This window comes from Phyllopteryx taeniolatus, chromosome 3 (assembly GCF_024500385.1).
Source record: "Phyllopteryx taeniolatus isolate TA_2022b chromosome 3, UOR_Ptae_1.2, whole genome shotgun sequence".
NCBI lineage: Eukaryota > Metazoa > Chordata > Actinopteri > Syngnathiformes > Syngnathidae > Phyllopteryx > Phyllopteryx taeniolatus.
In genome coordinates, this window is record NC_084504.1 from 4,596,229 (window position 1) to 4,617,353 (window position 21,125).

Below are 21,125 nucleotides of genomic sequence, written 5' to 3' on the forward strand. Positions count from 1 at the left end.
TTGCCCAAAGGAACCTGAAGGACTACCAAACCATGAGAGACAAAATTCTCTCGTCTGATGAGATAAAGATTCAACTTTTTGGTTTGAATGCCAGATGTCATGTTTGGAGGAAACCAATCAATACCATCCCCACATTGACGCGCAGCAGTGGCAGCATCAATCTGTGGGAATGTTTCTCAGCGGCAGGAACTGGGAGACTAGTCAGGACCGAGGGAAAGATGAATGGTGCAATGTAAAGAGACGTCCTGGATAAAAACTTGCTCTAAAGCGCTCTTGTCCTCAGACTGGGGCGATGGTTCAGCTTCAGCAGGACAAAAACCCCGAGCACACAGCCAATATATCAAAGGAGTGACTTCGGGACAACTCTGTCAATGTCCTTGAGTGACCCGATCGGAGCCTAGCTGGAATCTGATTGATCATCTCTGCAGAGATCGGAAAATGGCCACGCGGAGACGCTTCTCATCCAACCTCGTGGAGCTTAAGAGGTGCTTCAAAGAGGAATGCTTGACTGCCCAAAGAGAGAAAGTATCAAATTCAAACCATATATGTTAGGCTTAATGAAAACTTTAAATTGTCTTTAGGTGTAAATGGGAGTGTGAAACGGCTCGTTATCTATATGTGCCCTGTGATTGGCTGGCATCCAGTTCAGGGCCGGGACCGATATAAGAGGTATAGAAAATGGATGGATGGGAGCATTTACAAACTTTAGATTTTCAAAGCCAGGCACACTGGAGCACATAAATCAGCATCAATTCATGTTAAATGCAGGTATTGATCTTTTCTATTCTTCATGGAGAACTTGTCAAGCCAGGCCAAAGCAAACAGTGGCTTTTTAGTTGGCTTGGAACAGCATCCAATATTCAAGCACCCCTGGCCTTTTTTATTCTTTTCGAATGTTGCTGGGTTGTAGCAGCCAACGCATTGTGACTGCAACAAAAGCCACAGCACAAAATTCATATCCAGAAAGGTTGTGATTATGCTCGTGTGAATAGTTGCCTTCTCAGACGAGCCCCAGGGCTCTGTCAACCTTAATTCCACTTTAACAACATTTGGACTGCGACAATAGAATTTAGAGGAAACCTACTTCCTCCCTGACTTCATCCGCACATTTATACCATGATAGCAGAAGTGTGATTATCCTTTTTGCATCCAAACCCCACTGGTTCTTGAGAGGGTTTTCTAACAGCGCCTTGGGCTGTTCTGTCAGGGGGTTTAGAGAAACTCGGTGGTACTGGAAATGAGACAAATTGGTTTCTGGCACAAGGGGGAAAATTACAGTACATTGAACAGGGTTCAAACTCCACTACTTCTATAAATAATACTGTGTTTCTGGTCCGTTGCCGATCACCAGAATTGGCAATCTAGCTAGCATTTTTGTAAAAAATCGACTGAAAATTATGTAAACTATATCATTATATAAGCAAAGAAATGAGGCAAATTTAATTTTAATCTTAAATTTGTACATCAACATGTACTTGAGGGGTGTAAATAAATGTTTTTCTGCGTGAAGAAAACATTTATTTTGCCTTATTGTACTCTTCAGAGTCTTCCAGATTGCTTAATTCATGTTAAAATAAAAACAAAAATTCTCTGTGCGAGCCTCGGGATCCCACTAGACCCCCCACACACAATGTTTTTTTTTTTTTTTGGTCACCTTTTCATTTCCTTTGGTGTTTGTATGTCTGATCACTAGTATGTGTATTTGTTAGAAGAAAGCCAGTGACATTTGTTGAGCATCTTTGATCGTACATTTATTGTACACTCAGTATCCTAGAAAAAGTGTTGTCAGACCTCCTCCGCTCAATCATTTCAGCTTTACACCACCACTCACCAGAGTTGGGAGTAAGTCACATACTGTATGTCCAAGTCACAAGCAACTCTCAAGTCTTAACCTTCAAGTTTCAAGCAAGTCCCAAGTCAATCCGGGGAAAAAAAAAATCAAGCAAGTCAAGTCCGAGTCACCACTAAATTTTAAGCAAGTCAGGTGAAGTCATTACTTGGTTTAAGCAAGTGCAAGTCAAGTCATACAATCTTGCTCCAGTCGCAACATATATTGGAATGGTAATAAAATGTTTTTTTCACAAATCATAGAACTAAAAAAAATATTCACACCTTATAAAAGTTAAATAAACAGCAACTAAGATTATGATTTATTTATTTTATTGCACGGAATTGTTTTAAAGTTGTATTTCAAAGTAAATTTAACTGAAGTTTGTTTCTGAAAAAACTATGCTGTGTACTTTGTGATGACAGCATTGTAACTCCTACGGTTCTTTTTTTTTTTTTTTTTTTAAACGCCTACGGTTCTTAAGAGAACGCAATTAAGCAAAAGCTTTTTTGTTGGTTAAACGTAATTAGATGTGTACCTAATGGGCTAATGGAAGATGAAAGAGATTCATAAGTGAGGGAAAAATAGATGACATAAAAATGTTGGAATCCATAAAAATGTTGGAATCCTAAGTCTTGTGAAATCTGCATTTCTCCTGTGTCCTCTACTTTAATTAAATCCCTCAGTCGTGTTTGTTAATTTATTTAGAAGCACTGACTCTCGACAATTGACAGTGGTCATTAAAGGTTATGTTTCAGATGCTGTTGTCTCAATTTTAAAAACATAGGGCAGGCAGCTTTAGCGCAGACACAACAGATGACTTTTTATTGGTGAAATGGCAGTGACGGATGACGTTCGTTGTTCTTGTTGTGTCTTTAATGCGCGAGTTGCAAACCATGCAAATTACCATGCTCTTTTTGCAGACTTCATCGACAACATAATCCTTGAAAACAAATTGTATTATCTTTGGAGCGCCTTTCATCGTTGTTCATGCAGGTGGTTACGTCACACTGCCAGTTGCGCAACAACACAGACTGTGTTGCCAGGTTGGCGCGAATTACCCATCCAAAACGTAATCCATTTTCTTACTTAAAAAAAAAAGGCAAACTGCAGATTTCCAACTCTAAAGGAGATGACTTGTTAAGTCATGTCGTTCAAGTCAAAGTCAAGTCAAGTCTCTTGGCTACCAAGTCTAAAGTCAAGTCTTTCGGAACTATTTGGCAAGCAAGTCTCAAGTCATAAAACTGGCGCCTCGAGTCGCCTCGAGTCAACTCAATTGATTCGAGCCGCCTCGAGTCAAATCAATTGATTCGAGTCGCCTCGAGTCAAGTCAAGTCAATTGACTTGAGTCCCCCCATCTCTGAAGGACTAAAAGCTTCACAAAAATCAATATAATGTTTTATTATTCAGTAATAAAGCTTTAAAAAAAATCTATATAATATTTTATTATTCAGGAATATTACTTGTATTTTGTATTCAATGTAATTTCTTTCTGTGGTCATCATAAAAACGTAAGCGTAGAGTATTTGTCTGGTTTACATGATTAAAATATATTTCAACCGTGAAGAAAACGTGTGTGTGTGTGTGTGTCTGTGTTTTTTTTTTTTTTTGCTTTCTGAGTGCACAGGTCTACTAGCATTAGCATTAGAAATCGGGGCTAAGTAAACGGCTACAATTAATACATCTGAAATCCTGTGCTGGCCGTGGCGGGGTATTGGGCACTGGCCGTGAATCGAACCCGTGCTATCTTCATGAATGGCAGCAGCAGTTACCACTACACTACCTGTGCTCGGGACTGAATTATAATGCAAAATATACATCGTGATGTTCCAGACCACAGCTTTAAAATGACCTGAATGTTAGCTTTGAATTAAGGATCCCTGGTCTAAAACCAAGTATGGCGCCTCAGCTTCCCAAATACAACCCCTAATTTTTGCTTCTGTGATGTTGACATTGTAGAATGGCAGATGATGGAGATGATAAAACTGCTGCTTCAACACTACATCATTGCTGTCCTTAATTGGCTCCCTGGTTGCAACAAACACCTCCATCACACACATCTTTTGAAAACAAGTTCATCCTACTTCCGTCCCAGCTGTTCATTGGATTTTTAAAGTCACTCGTGTAATGCATGTGTATTTGTGTGTCACTAGCTGATTTTGCTGATGCTGTGTCATCAGTGTGTGAATGTCGGTTACTTTCCTTACATGGCAGCACCATCATCATTGTGAGAACATATGACTGCGGCAATGTTGTAAAACTGCTTTGGGTAACCTGAAAATAGGAATTTGTTCTGTAAATGGAGTGTGTTACTAATTCTTTTCTTCCAGCAAGTGAGAAGGGCTGTGAAAGTGATTTTGTTTCTCAGTTAAATTTCCTCACTGATTCTGTGCTTTTGTCTCTCAGTACGAGGAAAAACATCCACACAATGATATTAGAAGAGGAGAGAAAGCACTTGGATTTAAGTGGGTGGATTGGAGAGGATTTGGTCCTTGAAATAGAAGCACCTGTTCATCTGGGATTAGTAGAGAACAGAGCTCTATTTTGGTGTAGCTGGGATGTACTACCACCACACCCTGTGCCCTAATGACTGCCTCGGAGTGTATATACTCTATATACTGTAAGTGAGTGGCTTCTCTGATGTGGGGCAGTGGGCTGTAGAACTCATTATTCTTCCCTGAACCAACTGGAAAAAATGCTGGTGGTTGAACGCTTGTTTGCTATTACAAGTACAGCTGGGCTGAAAAGCATCCACCCGCTCGATGAAACCAGGTTACATTAATAGGTGAATGGCCCTAACGGTACTGAGCCTAAGGCAGGGTGTAGCGATAGTGAAACTGTTGGGGATAATCAGGTCAAAAATCTTTATAAACAAGTTTATATTCCACCTTGAGTCACAATCGTGCAGTTCAACATCATCTGTCTGAAGTTCATATCTGTTCAGGGTATTTGGCAACATGCATCTCAAACTAATTTTCATAGACTGTTTAAGGATCGATTCTCTATGGTAGGCTCGAGAACATCCACCAATATGTAGGTTGTTAATTGCAAAACTGTTTGTTTAACCATTTGTCTGTTAGCAGGATTGCTTAAAACTATTTACTGAAGATTGAGGTGGTAACATTTTAACTATTTCAATTCAGTGTTTATTTTTTTTCCCCACTTTATTAACACTGGGACCTTTTTCGACATTTTACTCAATTTATCAGAGAATAATGTATTAATTGTAAATGGCATATTTTCGGCAAATGCCGGTGGTGATTATCACACAGTATCATAATTGAGTCTTCATAAAAAATCGTTCCCCCTAAAATCTGCAGGCACTAACTGCAAAACGAACACGACAACACAGCACATGATGTTGTCATATACAGTTCAGTACTTGATCATTATTGAAGCCTTGAATAAACTTGAATGACAACACATTAACATACCTGCGAGTCCTGTGTTTTGCAAAAAAAAAAAAAAAAAAAAAAGCTATACTCTCTTCCAGTATGTTAGACACTTTAAATATAGAGTAACATTGCAAGCTGGAGTCAAACTGCATACTCCAGGTAAACATAGTAAATGCGTGCTTCTGCATTTCACAAGTGATCTACAAGCAAATAATAAAAACAAAAAATTGCTTCATGTTTGATTGAGGTTTACTTGTGCCTCTGGACATAAAACCTTAGCCTGGCTATGACCCAAGTCCTTAGGAGAGGTGTGTAACTACTGAGTGCCATAGTATCATCTCTGGGTGTTATATTGCCAGCATTTTAGTCTTATTTGAACTGTTTTCAAATGTCTACATTCAAATAACCAGAGTGGATCATGTTCAGTGGGCCAAAGAACATATAATGCATTTTGCCTGTACCTTTAAATATCCAGTCCTAATTGCTTCAGAATATTGGCTAGCTCCGCCCAGCCGACCCGGTTTATTTTTTGTCTGGCTTCAAGCAGACTAAATCACATGTGACTATACATAGCATGTGTATTTATAAACACAGTCGTTCTCTGCAAACACAAAACCGTTGGTCTAAATCAGAGGTCCTCAAACTAAACACCAGTGAAATTCTAATTAAAACCCTCGTGAATAAAATGCAGTCTATTCCAGCTGACTTGAGGGTGAGTGAGAAGGGGGATACACAGTGTTTGCTAGTCAATCACAAGACAATTTAGAAAAAGTGGGTATAAATCCAATTCCCACTGCACAAAAACCTGCAATTTGAACTACTACACTAGCAACTGCACAGAGCAACTTAATTTGTCTCAGTAAACATCCTCAGCTTTTAACATGTGAACCACCCCTAACAGTTGATTTGTCCTATTAGCAGAAAATTTGACATGGTAATGCTTCTCAAAAATCTGTATACTGTGTACTCATATCATGAGCAAGGGTAGTGCTTAACACCCCTTTACTACAGTAAAGAGGCTGTGGAACCTGGGAATCAAGGTTGATATCTGCATATGGTTAATGGCAGACTTTACGGTGATCTGATCGGTGTGATCGGTATCGGCCGATAATTAGCATTTTATGCTGATTGGCTTTCATGTCGTCATTCGCCGATCTGTTCAATGACATCATCGATCAGCTCCGCACAAGACATTTAACTCCGCGTCGCCGTCGCATATGAATCCAAAAGCTAGTTTATTTTTAGCCTTGTCACGTCTTGTAGCGCAGTACTGTAACTATCTGACGGCCAATAAAGTTTTTTCAATCTTGTCGGTGAAAAAACACGTCGTCGGTGTGGGACTATTTTGCGTTGCCTCAGACAAACAACACGCAAGTTATTTGCACTCTGTGCACAACTGAAGTACGTCGTGGGGAACGTCATCTAAATTCTTAAACACAACTAATTTGATCGGGCAGCTGAAGAATGTACACAAGGAGGAGCATGCCGCGTTCAAGCAACGCAGCATGGGGGGAAAAAAAGAAAGGAAAAGCCAAACGGACAGTGAGAAAGTTAGAGTAAGCATGTCATTAACAGTATTTGTTAAAGTGATTTAATTGCAATAAAGTAATTTAATTACAGTAAGTTAGCATACATTATTTCTGTCATGTAATGTTGATTTGACCTAAACTTATGTCAGTGGCCAATGCTAGAGAATAATTTTGAGCTGGGATGGGCTCCAGCACGCCCATGACCCTAGTGAGGATAAGCTGTACAGAAAATGGTTGGATGGATGGATACAGTACTCAGTATACAGTACACAAGTATATACAATAAACGAACAAGTCATGTAAATGGACACATTGCTCCATCTTGTGATCGAATCGGTGATTGGTTATCGTTTTATTAAACGTGATAGGTGATCAAAAATCCTGATCGTGTAAAGCCTAGTTAATGGTTACTACGGACAAAACGACCTCAGCACCCCAATCAGCGGATCAGACCTTACCTTACATATTGTGACACAATTTCATTCGAGCACAATTCACAGAACTGTTAGTACCATATTAAAGTCCCAGGTTTAACTAGAGCAGATGGCATGACCCGAGTATCAAGGGCATTGAGTGGCATCCTTGTAGTAAGGCCAGAAGCAGACCTGCAGCTCGCAAGTCAACACCTTTTCATAAATTGTTTACCGAATTCTTGTATGCCTCCGAGCATTTAATTGTCTGGAAAAGTCAGTTTCATGAAATGTTTTTATTAAATTTGTTTATGAAGGCAGCAGTTTGTTTTTTTGAAAAGCCAAGTATATGTACTCCTGGTGCCTACTAATTGGTGCAGTCAGCGGTTTAATAATAATATAATAACTAAAATCTAATATTAGGGCTTGGACTTGCTCTCTGAAACCTCGCTATTCATATTGATGAATGACTTCTGAATCAGAATAAAAATGTTACTCTTTGTACTATTCAGAAATAATAGTCCAACAAATGAAAAATCCAATTTGCTTTTTTATTATTTATTCTATTGAACTGGAACGACAGTAATAGGTTGGCGTGATTTGGCTAGCCTGCCGGCCCTTGTCATCTTTAACGCTGTTTTGGATAAACTTTCTACCATTCATTGTGCCGCCGTCGCCATCCATCTTGAATATCCGTGCTGCTCCTCGGAGCTAGGTTAATGGACGCCTCCTTCTGCTGAGAGCTTGTTTTCTTTTTTTTTTCTTTTTTACAAACTTTATGCCAAGCTCTCAGTGGAGCTACACTGCGTACATCCGCAGAAGGTACCTGCAGTAGTATCCATCCATCCAGCCAGCCATCCATCCATCCATTTTCTACCGCTTATCCGAGGTTGGGTCGCGGGGGCAGTAGCTTTAGCAGGGACGCCCAGACTTCTCTCTCCCTGCCCACTTCCTCCAGCTCTTCTGAGGGGATCCCTACTCCTCTCGATGTGGAGTAGTAGGGGTTCTACTCTGAGATCCTCCCGATGACCGAGCTTCTCAACCGATAGGATAGAGATATCTAAGGGGGAGCCCGGAGACCCTGCTGAGGAAACTCATTTCAGCCGCTAGTATCCGGGATCTTCTTCTTTCGGTCACGACCCATAGCTCGTGACCATAGGTGAGTGTAGGAACGTAGATCGACTGGTAAATCGAGAGCTTTGCCTTAGCTCCTTCTTTACCACAACGGACCGATACAAAGTCCGCATCACTGCAGACGCTGCACCGATCCGCCTGTCGATCTCCCGTTCCATTCTTCCCTCACTCGTGAACAAGACCCGAAGATACTTGAACTACTCCACTTCTCAGGATCTCATCCCCGACCCGGAGAGGGAACGCCACCCTTTTCCGACTGAGGACCATGGTCTCAGATTTGGAGGTGCTGATTCTCATCCCAGCCGCTTCACATTCGGCTGCGAACCGCTCCAGTGAGAATTGGAGATCACGGCTTGATGAAGCCAACAGAACCACATCATCTGCAAAAAGCAGAGATGTAATTCTGAGGCCACCAAACCGGACCCCCTCTACGCCTCTGCTGCGCCTAGAAATTCTGTCCATAAAAGTAATGAACAGAATCGGTGACAAAGGGCAGCCTCGACGGAGTCCAACCCTCATCGGAAATGAGTCCAACTTACTGTCTGGCAATGCGGACCAAGCTCTGACACCGGTCGTTCAGGGACCGAACAGCCCGTATCAGGGGGTTCGCTACTCCATAATCCCGAAGCACCCCCCACAGGACTCCATGAGGGACACGGTCGAACGCCTTCTCCAAGTCCACAAAACTGGTTGGGCGAACTCCCATGCACCCTCGAGGACCCTGCCGAGGGTGTAGAACTGGTCCACTGTTCCACGGCCAGGACGAAAACCACACAGCTCCTCCTGAATCTGAGATAAAACTTTCCGACGGACACTCCTCTCCAGCACCGCTGAATAGACCTTACCAGGGAGTCTGAGGAATGTGATCCCCCTGTAGTTGGAACACACCCTCCGGTCCCCCTTCGTAAAAAGGGGGACCACCACCCCAGTCTGCCAATCCAGAGGCACTGTCCCCGATGTCCACGTGAGAGGCGTGTCAACCAGGACAGCCCCACAACATTCAGAGCCTTTAGGAACTCCGGGCGAATCTCATCCACCCCCGGGGCCTTGCCACCAAGGAGCTTTTTAATCACCTCGGTGACCTCAAACCCAGAGATAAGAGAGCCCGCCTCAGAGAACCCACACTCTGCTTCCTCATGGGAAGGCGTGTCGGTGGAATTGTGGAGGTCTTCGAAATATTCTCCCCACCGACTCAGAACGTCCCGAGTCGAGGTCAGCAGCGCCCCATCCCCTATACACACAGTGTTGATGGTGCACTGCTTTCCACTCCTGAGACGCCGGATAGTGGACCAGAATTTCCTCGAAGCCATCCGAAAGTCTTTTTCTATGGCCTCACCGAACTCCTCCCATGCCCGAGTTTTTCCTTCAGCGACCACCAAAGCTGCATTCCGCTTGACCAGCCGGTACCCATTCAGGAATTCCACAGGCCAAAAAGGCCCGATAGGACTCCTCCTTCAGCTTGACGGCATCCCTCACCGTTGGTGTCCACCAACGGGTTCAGGGATTGCCGCCATGACATGCACCAACTACCTTACGACCACAGCTCCGGTCTGCCGTCTCGGCAATAGAGGCGCGGAACATGGTCCACTCTGACTCAATGTCCCACGCCTCCCCCGAGACGTGGGTGAAGTTCTGCCGGAGGTGGGAGTTGAAACTCTTTCTGACAGGGGATTCTGCCAGACGTTCCCAGTAGACCCTCACAATACGTTTGGGCCTGCCAGGTCGGACCGGCATCTTCCCCCACCATCAGAGCCAACTCACCACCATGTGGTGATCAGTTGACAACTTTGCCCCTCTCTTCACCCGAGTGTCCAAGACATGTGGCCGCATCTCCGATGACACGACCACAAAGTCGATCATCCTGGTGCCAAGTGCACGTGTGGACACCCTTATGCTTGAACATGGTGTTCGTTATGGACAATAACAGAACACCGCTCGGGTTCTGATCGGGTGGGGGGCCGTTCCTCCCAATCACGCCCTTCCAGGTCTCACTGTCATTGCCCACGTGAGCATTGAAGTCCCCCAGCAGAACGATGGAGTCCCTAGCAGGAGCGCTCTCCAGCACCCCTTTGAAGGACTCCAAAAAGGGTGGGGTACTCTTAACTGCTGTTTGGTGCATAGGCACAAACAACAGTCAGGAACCGTCCCCCCACCTGAAGGCGGAGGGAGGCTACCCTCTCGTCCACCGGGGTGAACCCCAACGTACAGGCCCCGAGTTGGGGGGGCAATAACTATACCCACACCTGCTCGGCGCCTCTCACCGTGGGCAACTCCAGAGTGGAAAAGAGTCCAACCCCTCTCGAGAGGACTGGTCCCAGAGCCCAAGCCGTGTGGAGGCAAGCCCGAATATATTTTGTCGGAACTTCTCGACCTCACACACCAGCTCGGGCTCCTTCCCTGCCAGAGAGGTGACATTCCACATCCCTGTAGCCGGGGATCGGATCGCCAAGGTCCCTGCCTCCGGCCACCGCCCAGATCACACTGCACCCGACCCCAATGGCCCCTCCCACAGGTGGTGAGCCTATGAGAAGGGGGACCCACGTTACCCTTTCGGGCTGTGCCCCATGGTTGTAGGCCCGGCCACCAGGCGCTCGCCTTCGAGCCCCACCTCCAGGCCTGGCTCCAGAGGGGGGCCCCGGTGACCTGCGTCCGGGCAAGGGAAAACGTCTTCCTGAATTGTTTGTCATCATAGGGGTTTTTGGAGCTGTGCTTTGTCTGGTCCCTCACCTAGGACCTGTTTGCCATGGGTGACCCTGCCAGGGGCATAAAGCCCCAGACATCTTAGCTCCTTGGATCATTGGGACACACAAACCCCTCCACCACGATAAGGTGACAGCTCAAGGAGGGGCCTGCATTAGGATGTTATTCTTAAATTTGTTATGATTTGAATCTGAAAATTCTAAATTAGCATTATTTTTTTTCTTCTGCTGACTTGAATGCCATTTCAAGTATCCTAGAGAGGACAGATGGACTGGCAGACAGACAAACAGACAATCCTTTTTTTCCTCATGACCTCTGAGGATTAAAAATAATTTCTTATTAAAAATAAATAAATAAATAAATGGATGTCTACATCTGCCGTTGGACCATAAACCCAAGCCCTCTCCAAACGTCCTACCCGCCTGAAATAGAATCATTATGAGAGATGCACTGTTTTTAGCGTAATCACTGGTACAATTCCGTTTTAGAGTCAGTCCATGGGTTTGTTGAAGAATGATGCTGTTTCTGGGTGGTTAGGGTTACCCTGGACACTTTGGGGGTTTAGCGTAAACAGCCTATATTTACTTACACAACCTACAGTATATTTACGTACATCCCCTGGCAACAATTTTGAATTGAATCGACGAACAGCTGTGGCATGTGAATTGTGAAAGAACATACTGATGGTCTCCTTTTAAATGTTACCACTGCTGTAATATCAATTATGTTAACAGTGTTGCTGTGAATGCTTCCACTCACATATGTGAACTCATGCTGTCCAGTGCTGTAATCTGCTACAGAGCCTCCATTGACAGCAGGTCAACCAAATTTATTGACCGCACCCCCCATTCTCAGTCTGGACCCCTCTTTGTTCCTAAGTTCCCATAGTACACTGGTGGGACCCTGCCCAGTGCTGCCAGCCTCTGGGGCTTAAAAGAATCATTGTTTTGTCTTGTTGCTGCTCACTACATCAATGGGTCTCTTTGTTTCCTCTGCAAGGCCGTAGGATGTTGAACCACATACTGGCGTGTCGTGATTGAAGACGCAGTAGACTACATTTGTTTCTTTTGTGGCTCTGGTAAGCTTGCAAAATATTCAGTCACATATCTCACTGCAGCTAGCCAAACAGAGGAGGACTATGGCATCATTGCAAAGCTGCCGTACGCCATCTCCTCTGAGACTCTACGCCCTGCTTTTCTTCTCTCCAGCTCTGCGAATGCACGTGCGCAAAATCCACGAGACTGAGGCTTGCTCATGCATGTTAGTGCATACATTTGTTTGCATATGCTTATTGCAGTGTGCATGTGTGTTTGTGTGTGTGTGTGTGCCAGAGAGAGAGAGAGAGAGAAAAACCTCCCATCAGCAGATCTAGATCACCACCCTTCCGTGAGGGGGGAAAAAAAAAACAACAACTGTTTGACAATATGCAATTAAAATCCCTGAAGATCTGAAGGGGCCACTGATGAGTTTTGGGGAGGAGGAAGAGTAGATGGAGGAGGAGTGTGGGAAGTGGGCTTCGGGTGAAGTGAAAGCACCTGCCTCCACTTCGTGATTTATGATGGATTAAGGGAAACAACTGAGGAAAGGAACGCTGGATGGAAATAAGAGTGGTTTTGAGCTTGACGTGAAGAACATTTTATCCTTTTGAAATTTTTTTGCTCACACATCAGTGTGGCACAGTCACAGGAGATGAGGTTAATTCATGTTAAATCTGTGCAATTCAATCATTTAAGAGTAGAGAGGCTCAAGATTTTCTAAATTAATAAAATTCTCTGGTTTAATCCTCTAATTTAATCCTCTAACAGTACCATTACTGGATTTTGATATTTAGTGGCTGTAATTTGAATGCAATAAATCATTCCCACATTTCGACACTAGAAGTCAGGAGTGTCAAACTCTTGTCGTGGGCCACATCTTAGTTAGGGTTTCACTCGGATGGCTGTTATGGCTGTGAACTCATATGAATGTATGATTGCCTCATATGATCACATATACACAAATGAATAGGTAATTAGTTTTGAAATCAGAAGCCAGTAAAAACTGTTTGTTCAACTACAGTATTAATCCATTTATTTTAAAAGGGGGGTTGGTAACAAAAAAAAAATGCTTGCAATATCTCAATATTTTTAAAAGTGAAGACAATTTGCAAATTTGGTATTTTAGCAAGAAACACAAAGTCGATGCACACTCTTGCGGACCACATAAAATGATGTGGCGGGCCGGATCTGGCCTCCGGGCCACTATTTGACACCTGTGCTGTAATTACTCATGTGTGAAGATTAAACCAGATTGACAGCCCATGAGTTTCAACTGGATTTGACATCGCATGTGAAATGGCTGCTTTTGGAGAGAAATATGTTGGATTATTTGAGAGCACAATTCAAAAGTGGCAAAGAGGACAACAGAAGGGTAGGGTAAGCAATTAGGAGACCAGGAAGGTGGTGAACAACTAAAGTTATCAACCATTATTTTCCACTCTTTCTCATACTCCTATAAATTATAGCCTGAGATAAATCACTTGCTTTTATTGCGTAATGCCAACAGTCCATCATGTACAATGTCCATAAAAAATGTTAAATATTTATTTTAATGACTCCTAGTAGTGTTGCCATTCCTCAACATAGAACAATTTGGCACTTTCGGACAAGGTGAATTAATAAAATCAAAACATGAACTAGTTCTGAAATATTGAATTTTTCTTACAGTGAGATCATAGGTGAGTTCATTGCATCAAAAATACACTTAACACGAGAGCCATCTCATAGAAATTAGTATAAGTATTTGTTTCTTTATGTTTTTTGAAAGGTTTCACTGATAGAGGACAATGTTCCTTTGCTTGTTCTAACGGTCATATCAAAAAGCAAATATTTATTGCTCTCCAATTAATACCGTTGTTCACACACACACAAAATGATTTGACCAATTGTATTTGAAGAAACATACTACTACATTTTGTCAGACATCCAATATTTTTAAGGGGTCATCTTAGTCAGTAAAATCCATTAGTATTGAAATTTTGTGTAAAAGTAAAATAAGTGTGGTCCAGTTTGTCATTGAGCTGCCGAACTGCCCTAGTCAAATGTAGTGTTTAGTCCTAAATCTACAGTATATTCAATCTGACAGTAGCCTCAATCTTTTCATCTTTCAGTCCATGCACTGAGCCTTGCAGCATCATATACTGTATGATTGCTTAGAGTTAAGCATTTTATATTACAATTTTGAATATCCAATAATATTTATCTTTCAAGTCGAACGGCGTCACTGGGGTTAGTTAGATCACTATAAATCAGAGAGATGGAGGAGGTGTTTATCAAAATCAGCTTAGCATGGAACTGAATTGAAAGCACTGTGGCATGTCAAAGGCTATCTGTTGCCAGGCTTCACGTTACTGACAATTTAAGAGCTCTATTCTCATTTATTTATTTATTTGTTTGTTTGTTTATTTATTTGTTTGTTCGTGTCCTGTTCGGCTGTTAGGTCAAGCAGAAAGGAGGCTCTCTATCCCTTTTATGGCAGAACAGCTTTACTGTGCCACACTGGAGTTTTTAAGATGCCACTGTGGTTCTTTGTATTCTGATGAATTTTTATTGAAAATTTCAGTCAGACATAACAAAGTTTTAAAGGGAAGTGACAAAAAAAAAAAAAAAAAAAAAAAAGAAAAACAGTGAAAAGATAACTACATAGTATAGGAAGAGAAGCCAACAAAAGACAGGACATTAGCTGTAAGAAAGATGAGGAAAGTAAATCAATATATGCTTAGTACAATTGACACTTTAGATTCAAGTGTTGTATGGGGCAGTAGCGCTACACCCTGTGAAGGAAGGATAGGACAGAACAGGACAAGGATAGGAGGGGTGGCATGCAGGACAGAGGTAATAGACCCTACTGTACAACTGATGTGTGGTGGGAGTGGCTATGTAAATTTTTTAAACATCTTTCGAAATAGAGTGCAAGTGAGGGGATACCCTGGAAGTTTGCATAGTTATGAGTTATTTATCGCACTGAGTGAGTAGCACCACACCAAGCGAATAAGTCCCAGAGGTGAGTATCTGTGGACACATGCAAGTGAATTGACAGTCTCGCATGCACAATAACCTTTAGAAGTCACCTGTAATTGCTGCACCTGCACCGCGGGGGCTGAGAACCCCACACCACCCAGCCGAGAGGTGGGGTCGGGCCCAGGAGCCCACCCGAGAGCGGCCCAGTGGATGGGACACAACCCACACCGAGGGGCCCTGGGTGGTCCACCGGCCCAACTGATGCGACCCAAAAGCAGCCACCTGTCGGAGACCGCAGGGATCCAAAGCCAGTGGCCCAGCCAAACACCCTCTGCACCCCCACCGGGTGGATCTAGACATCAATCAACTAGAACACTAGAGAGGACAAGCTGAACATAAACGACTTCTAGTCTCAGTCTCCAACTACATTCTTTGATGCAATAATGCATCCTCTGCTTCAATAACGACTTCAGACCATTTTTTATTCATAGAAATCGATTATAGCTGAAGGGTTAGTGAGGAGAGGGAGGCTTGCTGAAGGCTGGTGGCTTCATATGCTTTTTATCATTCTTAACTGTCATACAAGTGGCGAAATAAGGTAAGCTTTTGTGGAGTATAAAAAAAAAATAAAAAAACTGCTGTCACATAAATGAAAACAAGTATTCAGTCACTCACAATATTAAAGGTCCTGTATTTATTTTAGACCTCCAGCCTTCATTTAAAAAAACACCTTGGTTTTGTCATACGAGTGTCCAGAAAAGGCCCCCCTGACAGCTATTTCTGCTTGACCCAGTTTTGTATCTGCTTTGACCGCCCCCTTTCCTCTGATTGGTTGCCTCCGTGTAGAAGACCCACGTTTGTTATATTGACAGCGCTGGCTTGGGAACGGAAAGGGAAGGCAGAGATCTTCGCTAGTGACGTAGATAAGCTCGAGAAATTCGAATGACCTGATTCCAGGCCTCTCGGCAGAAAAAAGTCTGGAGCTAAAGGCTATCTGCCAACCCGTCTTACACAGAACTTGGTTGTTTGCTTCAAACTGACTGATTAATTGTTCATTATGCTGATTAACTGATCCATCCATCCATTGTCTTAACTGCGTTTCCTCACTAGGGTCGCGGGCATCCTGGAACCTATCCCAGCCGACTCTGGGTGAGATACACCCTGAACTGGTCACCAGCCAATCACATGGCACACACAAACAAACCATCATTTGGACTCACATTCACGCCTACGGGCAATTTAGAGTTTTCAATTAACCTACCATGCATGTTTTTGGGATGTGGGAGAAAACATGGAAACTCCACACAGGCAAGGCCGAAATTTGAATTCTGAGAACTGTGAGGCAGATGTGCTAATGGGTCGGCCACTGTGCTGCCTAGCAGCAAAAATTAACCTTCAAATATATCACCATTGATAGCAGTGGAAATTAAAAGGATTTCTTTGCTTTTTTTTTTTTTTTTTGCGAGGTTTTGATGGTTGTTATTTCAGCAAGTAACCACTCTGAACGGAAGGCAAACAGCTGATCTATTAAGTGCCAGCACATGACGGAACACAGTGTCATTTATAATGCAGTCTGTTCTAACAAACAGGGCGGTTTTAAGTTTGTTGAGCGCTCCTCTTTGTCCCATTCATATTTTAGCACGTCACATCAGTGATCATCAGCTTTTACAAACAACATGCTCAGCCTTATTCAAACCCTACGACATCCCACATGGTGTCAGCTGCGGGCTGAGAGGATTGCTCTGTTCTCCAGAGAGCTGTGTGTGCGTGTGCATGTTTGTTCAATCCAAGCTCAATCTCAGTTTCCCGTAGGAGGTGTGAAGAGAACCGGACTAACCTCACTGGTCGTGATCGAACCGTTTGCAGATGGTAATAGCAGATAACAGCCAAAACACTCTATTGTATTGGGCTGAAGAGGATTGGATGGAGTCCATGGTGACGGGTCACGCTTCATTTAGGCTCGTGCAATGAGGTCAACGACACGTGTCGTTTCTGGCTCAAATTCTGCTACGTCTTTGAGAGACTTTTACATTCAGTCACTTTGTGTATGATTCTGTCTCTGTTACCTACCGTCTGCTGTCTTTCTGGACTGTCTTGTCACAGTTACAGCTCAATTGCTCACATCTCTTCTCCCAAGAAGTTCACCGAGAGTTCTCACCTGTCAAGTTCTGGTGAAGATTTGGTATCATGATTTCTGACAATAAATGTGGTCAGTGAGATTCAATTAGACATTTTAGCCCATTTGTAACGTCAATGGTGAAACTTTTTTCACTTCAGTTTCCAGAATATAGAAACGTTGCACACTGCATTGATCATGAAGGCTGTCAAGGACGGTTACTATAGTAACTATGGACAAAAAAAATAAAAAGCATAAAAAATAATGTTTCTTTGTGAAGGGAGATCAACTACTGACCTGACTTATATTACAGCGTTGTTTGCCACTTGTTTTCAAGTCCATTTAAACCGAGACCTTTATGACAAGGTTCCCGTTTGTATGGCAAACATTTGAAATACCCAAACTTTATTTTAATGATTGTTATTGTGTAAACCTACTGCCGAGGTTTGCCGTGGTCATCACAACAGCCAGATAACAACAGCAGTCTCTTCTTGTTGCCATAAAATCAGTCCCTTACATTTGTCTGTCCGAGTACTTGGCAATGACCACACATTCAGGTTGCAGTCTTCTGTAGAATGAGAGTTTAGGAATGTGACACGACAACTTCTGTCGGATTTACTTCCCTGAGCAGCCTTGTCTAAGGGCTGCTCGTCACAATCCAGCCTCTCATCCCCTCTATCTAAATCTAATACTCAGCTTGAGTTTCACACTGTTACATATTTCTGGCCGGGAGAGCTTTACACACACATTCCGGCACCAGCTGCACCTCGGCAGCGTTCAGTGCCCTCACTACTGTGGTCCGAGTACCCGAACATAGTAGCTGTACACCTTAAGTAAAGCCTCTGGTCTGCGGTTTATGAGCTTGATTTATTCCAGCTGACCCATGGAGTTTGGCAGCAATAAAGACAGGCAGCACATGTGTCTTCTCCCTCTGGGGATATTATACTACACAACACACTCAACTGACCTCTCGTTCGGAACGACTGAATAAGATACTGTAGATATGTTCCTCGTTCTACACAAACATGGAAGATTGAGGTAGGATGTCTTGACACAACCATTGACAAGCACACACAGTTTTCCCCCTCATGTGCGACTACTTGTTTTTATTACCAAATGTTTGAAAAATGTCCCGTCGACTCCCATGGCGCTTACTCACACTTCCCGCTCAGACATCAGGGACTTTTCCTTATGTTTGGTTCCTTAGTTTAATGAAAGTCAGATGATCATTGACATCACTGAAAGCTACCACTTTAATCATAAGTTTCACAATGCACAATATTCATCAAGTGTGTGACAAAATAGTGGCTTCAAAACGATTTGGGTAATTTCCTTGACACGCCATGTTGTTCAGCATCACTACGGACATTACTGTTAGAAGTGGAGCGTACTGTACAGACTTAAACCATTTATCCATCCGTATTGTTTGCCGCCTGTCCTCGTTAGGATCACGCGTGAGCTGGAGCCTTTGCCAGCTGAGTTTAGGCGAGAGGCCAGGTACACCCTGGACTGGTTGCCAGCCAATGGCAGGACACAAACAGAAAACCATCCACAATCACATACACACCTAAAGACAATTTAGAGTATTCAATTAACATAACATAACATGCATGTTTTTGTAATGTGGTTCATCCCTGAATTGTGGAACGCCTATATAATAAAACACAAATTACCATCTGTAAAAACATATACAGTGACCACATAGAACTCTATAAGGGTGCCCTCGCTCCACCCCAACCACTACTGACTACTATGTTCACTCTTCACTGTCTTTACAGACGCAGATGATGCAGTTCCCCTTGTTGTCCCTTACCTAATATGGTCTGTGAGGGAACCCTTATAATTGGCCCATAATATTACATAATTGCTCCTCCATTTGGCAATTTAAAAAAAAAAAAAAAAAGATTTTTATGACTATAACTAATAACTCCAGCACTCAAGAAACCTGGCACCGATCCTCATCTGCTTTTTGTCCACTAAACAGCATGGAACCGTATTCAGGACTCTTAACAATTGTCATCCTCCTTGACCTCAATGCAGCATTTTATACCGTCTCCTGTACAATCCTCCTCGACAGACTAGCTTCCAATGTATTTTCAGATATCCCTCCTGGTTCAAGTTATACTGTCTCTCTCAGGTGTCACTTTATCCAACTCCAAACTTTCAAATCCCAGCACTACCCAGTCAAATCCGGTGTTCCTCAAAGCCGTGTTTTCGGCCCACTCCTTTTCATGTCGTCCGCCCACTCGGTCAAATCCTCAAACAATTTGGTATCCAGTGTAACTGCTCTGCAAGTGACAACCAAATTTTCATCTCCTCCAAACCTAATACATCCCTTCCACCATCCTTCCTCACATACTGCCTCGCAGATATCACAACTTGGTTCACTCTGAACTTTCTCAAACTGAGTTTCTGCTCAGCAGTTCAAAATCCACCTTGGAAAAATAATTTTTTTCATGTATTTTCTTGATTTTTTTATTTTTATTTTTTTACTTTTCAATGACAGCTCCATTGTCCCTCTCTCCCCTCAAGTTAAGAGTCAAAGCGCATATAAAAAACATTACACGGTCTGCATACTTCCATTTACGCAACATCAATGGCGACCGTCCAGCCCTCACACCCAGCACCGTCATCCTTGTCAATGCCGATTATTGTAACTCTCTCCCTACTGGTGGACCAGTTAAACTTTTACATAAACCTCAACTGGTCCAGAACTATGAAGTTACTAAGTTTTTCTTCATAAGAATGAGTTTTCATATCTGCTGGCTATAATGTAGAATATGGTTATTCTGCTGCCTCTATATATAGTTGCAGGGACTCATTGTTCCAGGCATGGGACTCATTGCCTCTCTCTCTCTCTCTCTCTCTCTCTCTCTCTCTCTCTCTCTCTTCTCTCTCTCTCTCTCTCTCTTTCTCTCTCTCTCTCTCTCTCTCTCTCTCTCTCTCTATAATATGCTACAATAATGTCATGAGCTGAATACATGTCAGCAGTCATTCATTCCACTGTCACTGGTAACATTCTTCTGTAGCCCTGTTAGTGCATTGCTGTGTTCTCATCAAGTTTCATACAGCTGTGGGATAAGAAAATTGCTTTTAGAAGTGGACAGTATCATGGTTGTAACTTGACTGCATATTTTTCTGAACATTATTAAAACGTCTTAGCTGCATTTTGTCTTAAACCTTCGCACAGATTGTAGTATTTCCTTCCTTTCGGAGCCAATTGGGTTAACCATATTTTCTATATATATATATATATTTGTTTTAATTTGCTAGCTCATATCAATCTGACTGTGGTTCACATGGAGGCAATGTATCACTCTGCCAGCATGAAGATGAAGCTTTGGATTATTCCTCTTTAAGCCTCCTTTTCTCTGCCATTCCTCTCCTCTTTCTTCAAAAGCCAGAGATGAAATATGATTTTCATTTCTTTTATATTTCTTTGCATCAATGTTGTCTATATGCTCCTCTTTTGCATTGGCATGCAGGGCCGGATGAGACGATTTCAACGCTGATTGTAACCGCTCTGTTACCTCTTCATCATATGTTTGTAAGCATTTTAGTTACCACAGAGAATTCATGCTTTTGTTCCACTTTGGACAAAAAGCTGAGAAAAAAGTAAAAATACAGTATGTGACTTAAATTTAAGTTGCAGAGGCCTCTTTTGTAAGCTTTTGGATAAAACTGGAAACCTAAGTGGTTCCACATTTCTAAAGAACTGTCTTGTAAATAGTGTTGATAAGCATTCTGTGGTTATTTATCCCGCAACCCATTTAACAAACAACCATTCTTCAGTCACCTTTTCTTCTCACGCTGTCTTTGCACTAATTTAAAATAGGTAGTTGCACTTAATTTCCTCCTTCTCCGGCTTTCTGGCTTGACTATCAAAGCAGACACAAATACATCCTCTTTGGCAGCCAGGAAAAATAGCTTTTCTATCTTGCGCACTTGTTTCTGCAACATAGCACTGTATAAATGGTGATCTTTTGGAATTTTGTTAGGAGGTTATGCTGCAAAA

The 21,125-nt window shown here is 42.8% G+C and overlaps 1 protein-coding gene across 7 annotated transcripts in view; it reads left to right on the forward strand.

The window, feature by feature from the left end:
• Positions 1-21,125, forward strand: part of zdhhc8b (zinc finger DHHC-type palmitoyltransferase 8b) — a 75,326-nt gene that overhangs the window by 39,104 nt on the left and 15,097 nt on the right. Inside the window, exon 2 of one of the 7 annotated variants that reach the window (XM_061766546.1) lies at positions 16,105-16,143. The exons of 5 other annotated variants lie outside the window; for them this stretch is intronic. In XM_061766546.1, coding sequence (XP_061622530.1) covers positions 16,105-16,143 — 39 coding nt within the window. Of the gene's footprint in view, positions 1-15,466; positions 15,593-16,104; positions 16,144-21,125 lie in introns of those variants that run through there. One more of the 7 variants, XM_061766550.1, reaches the window with a different exon arrangement.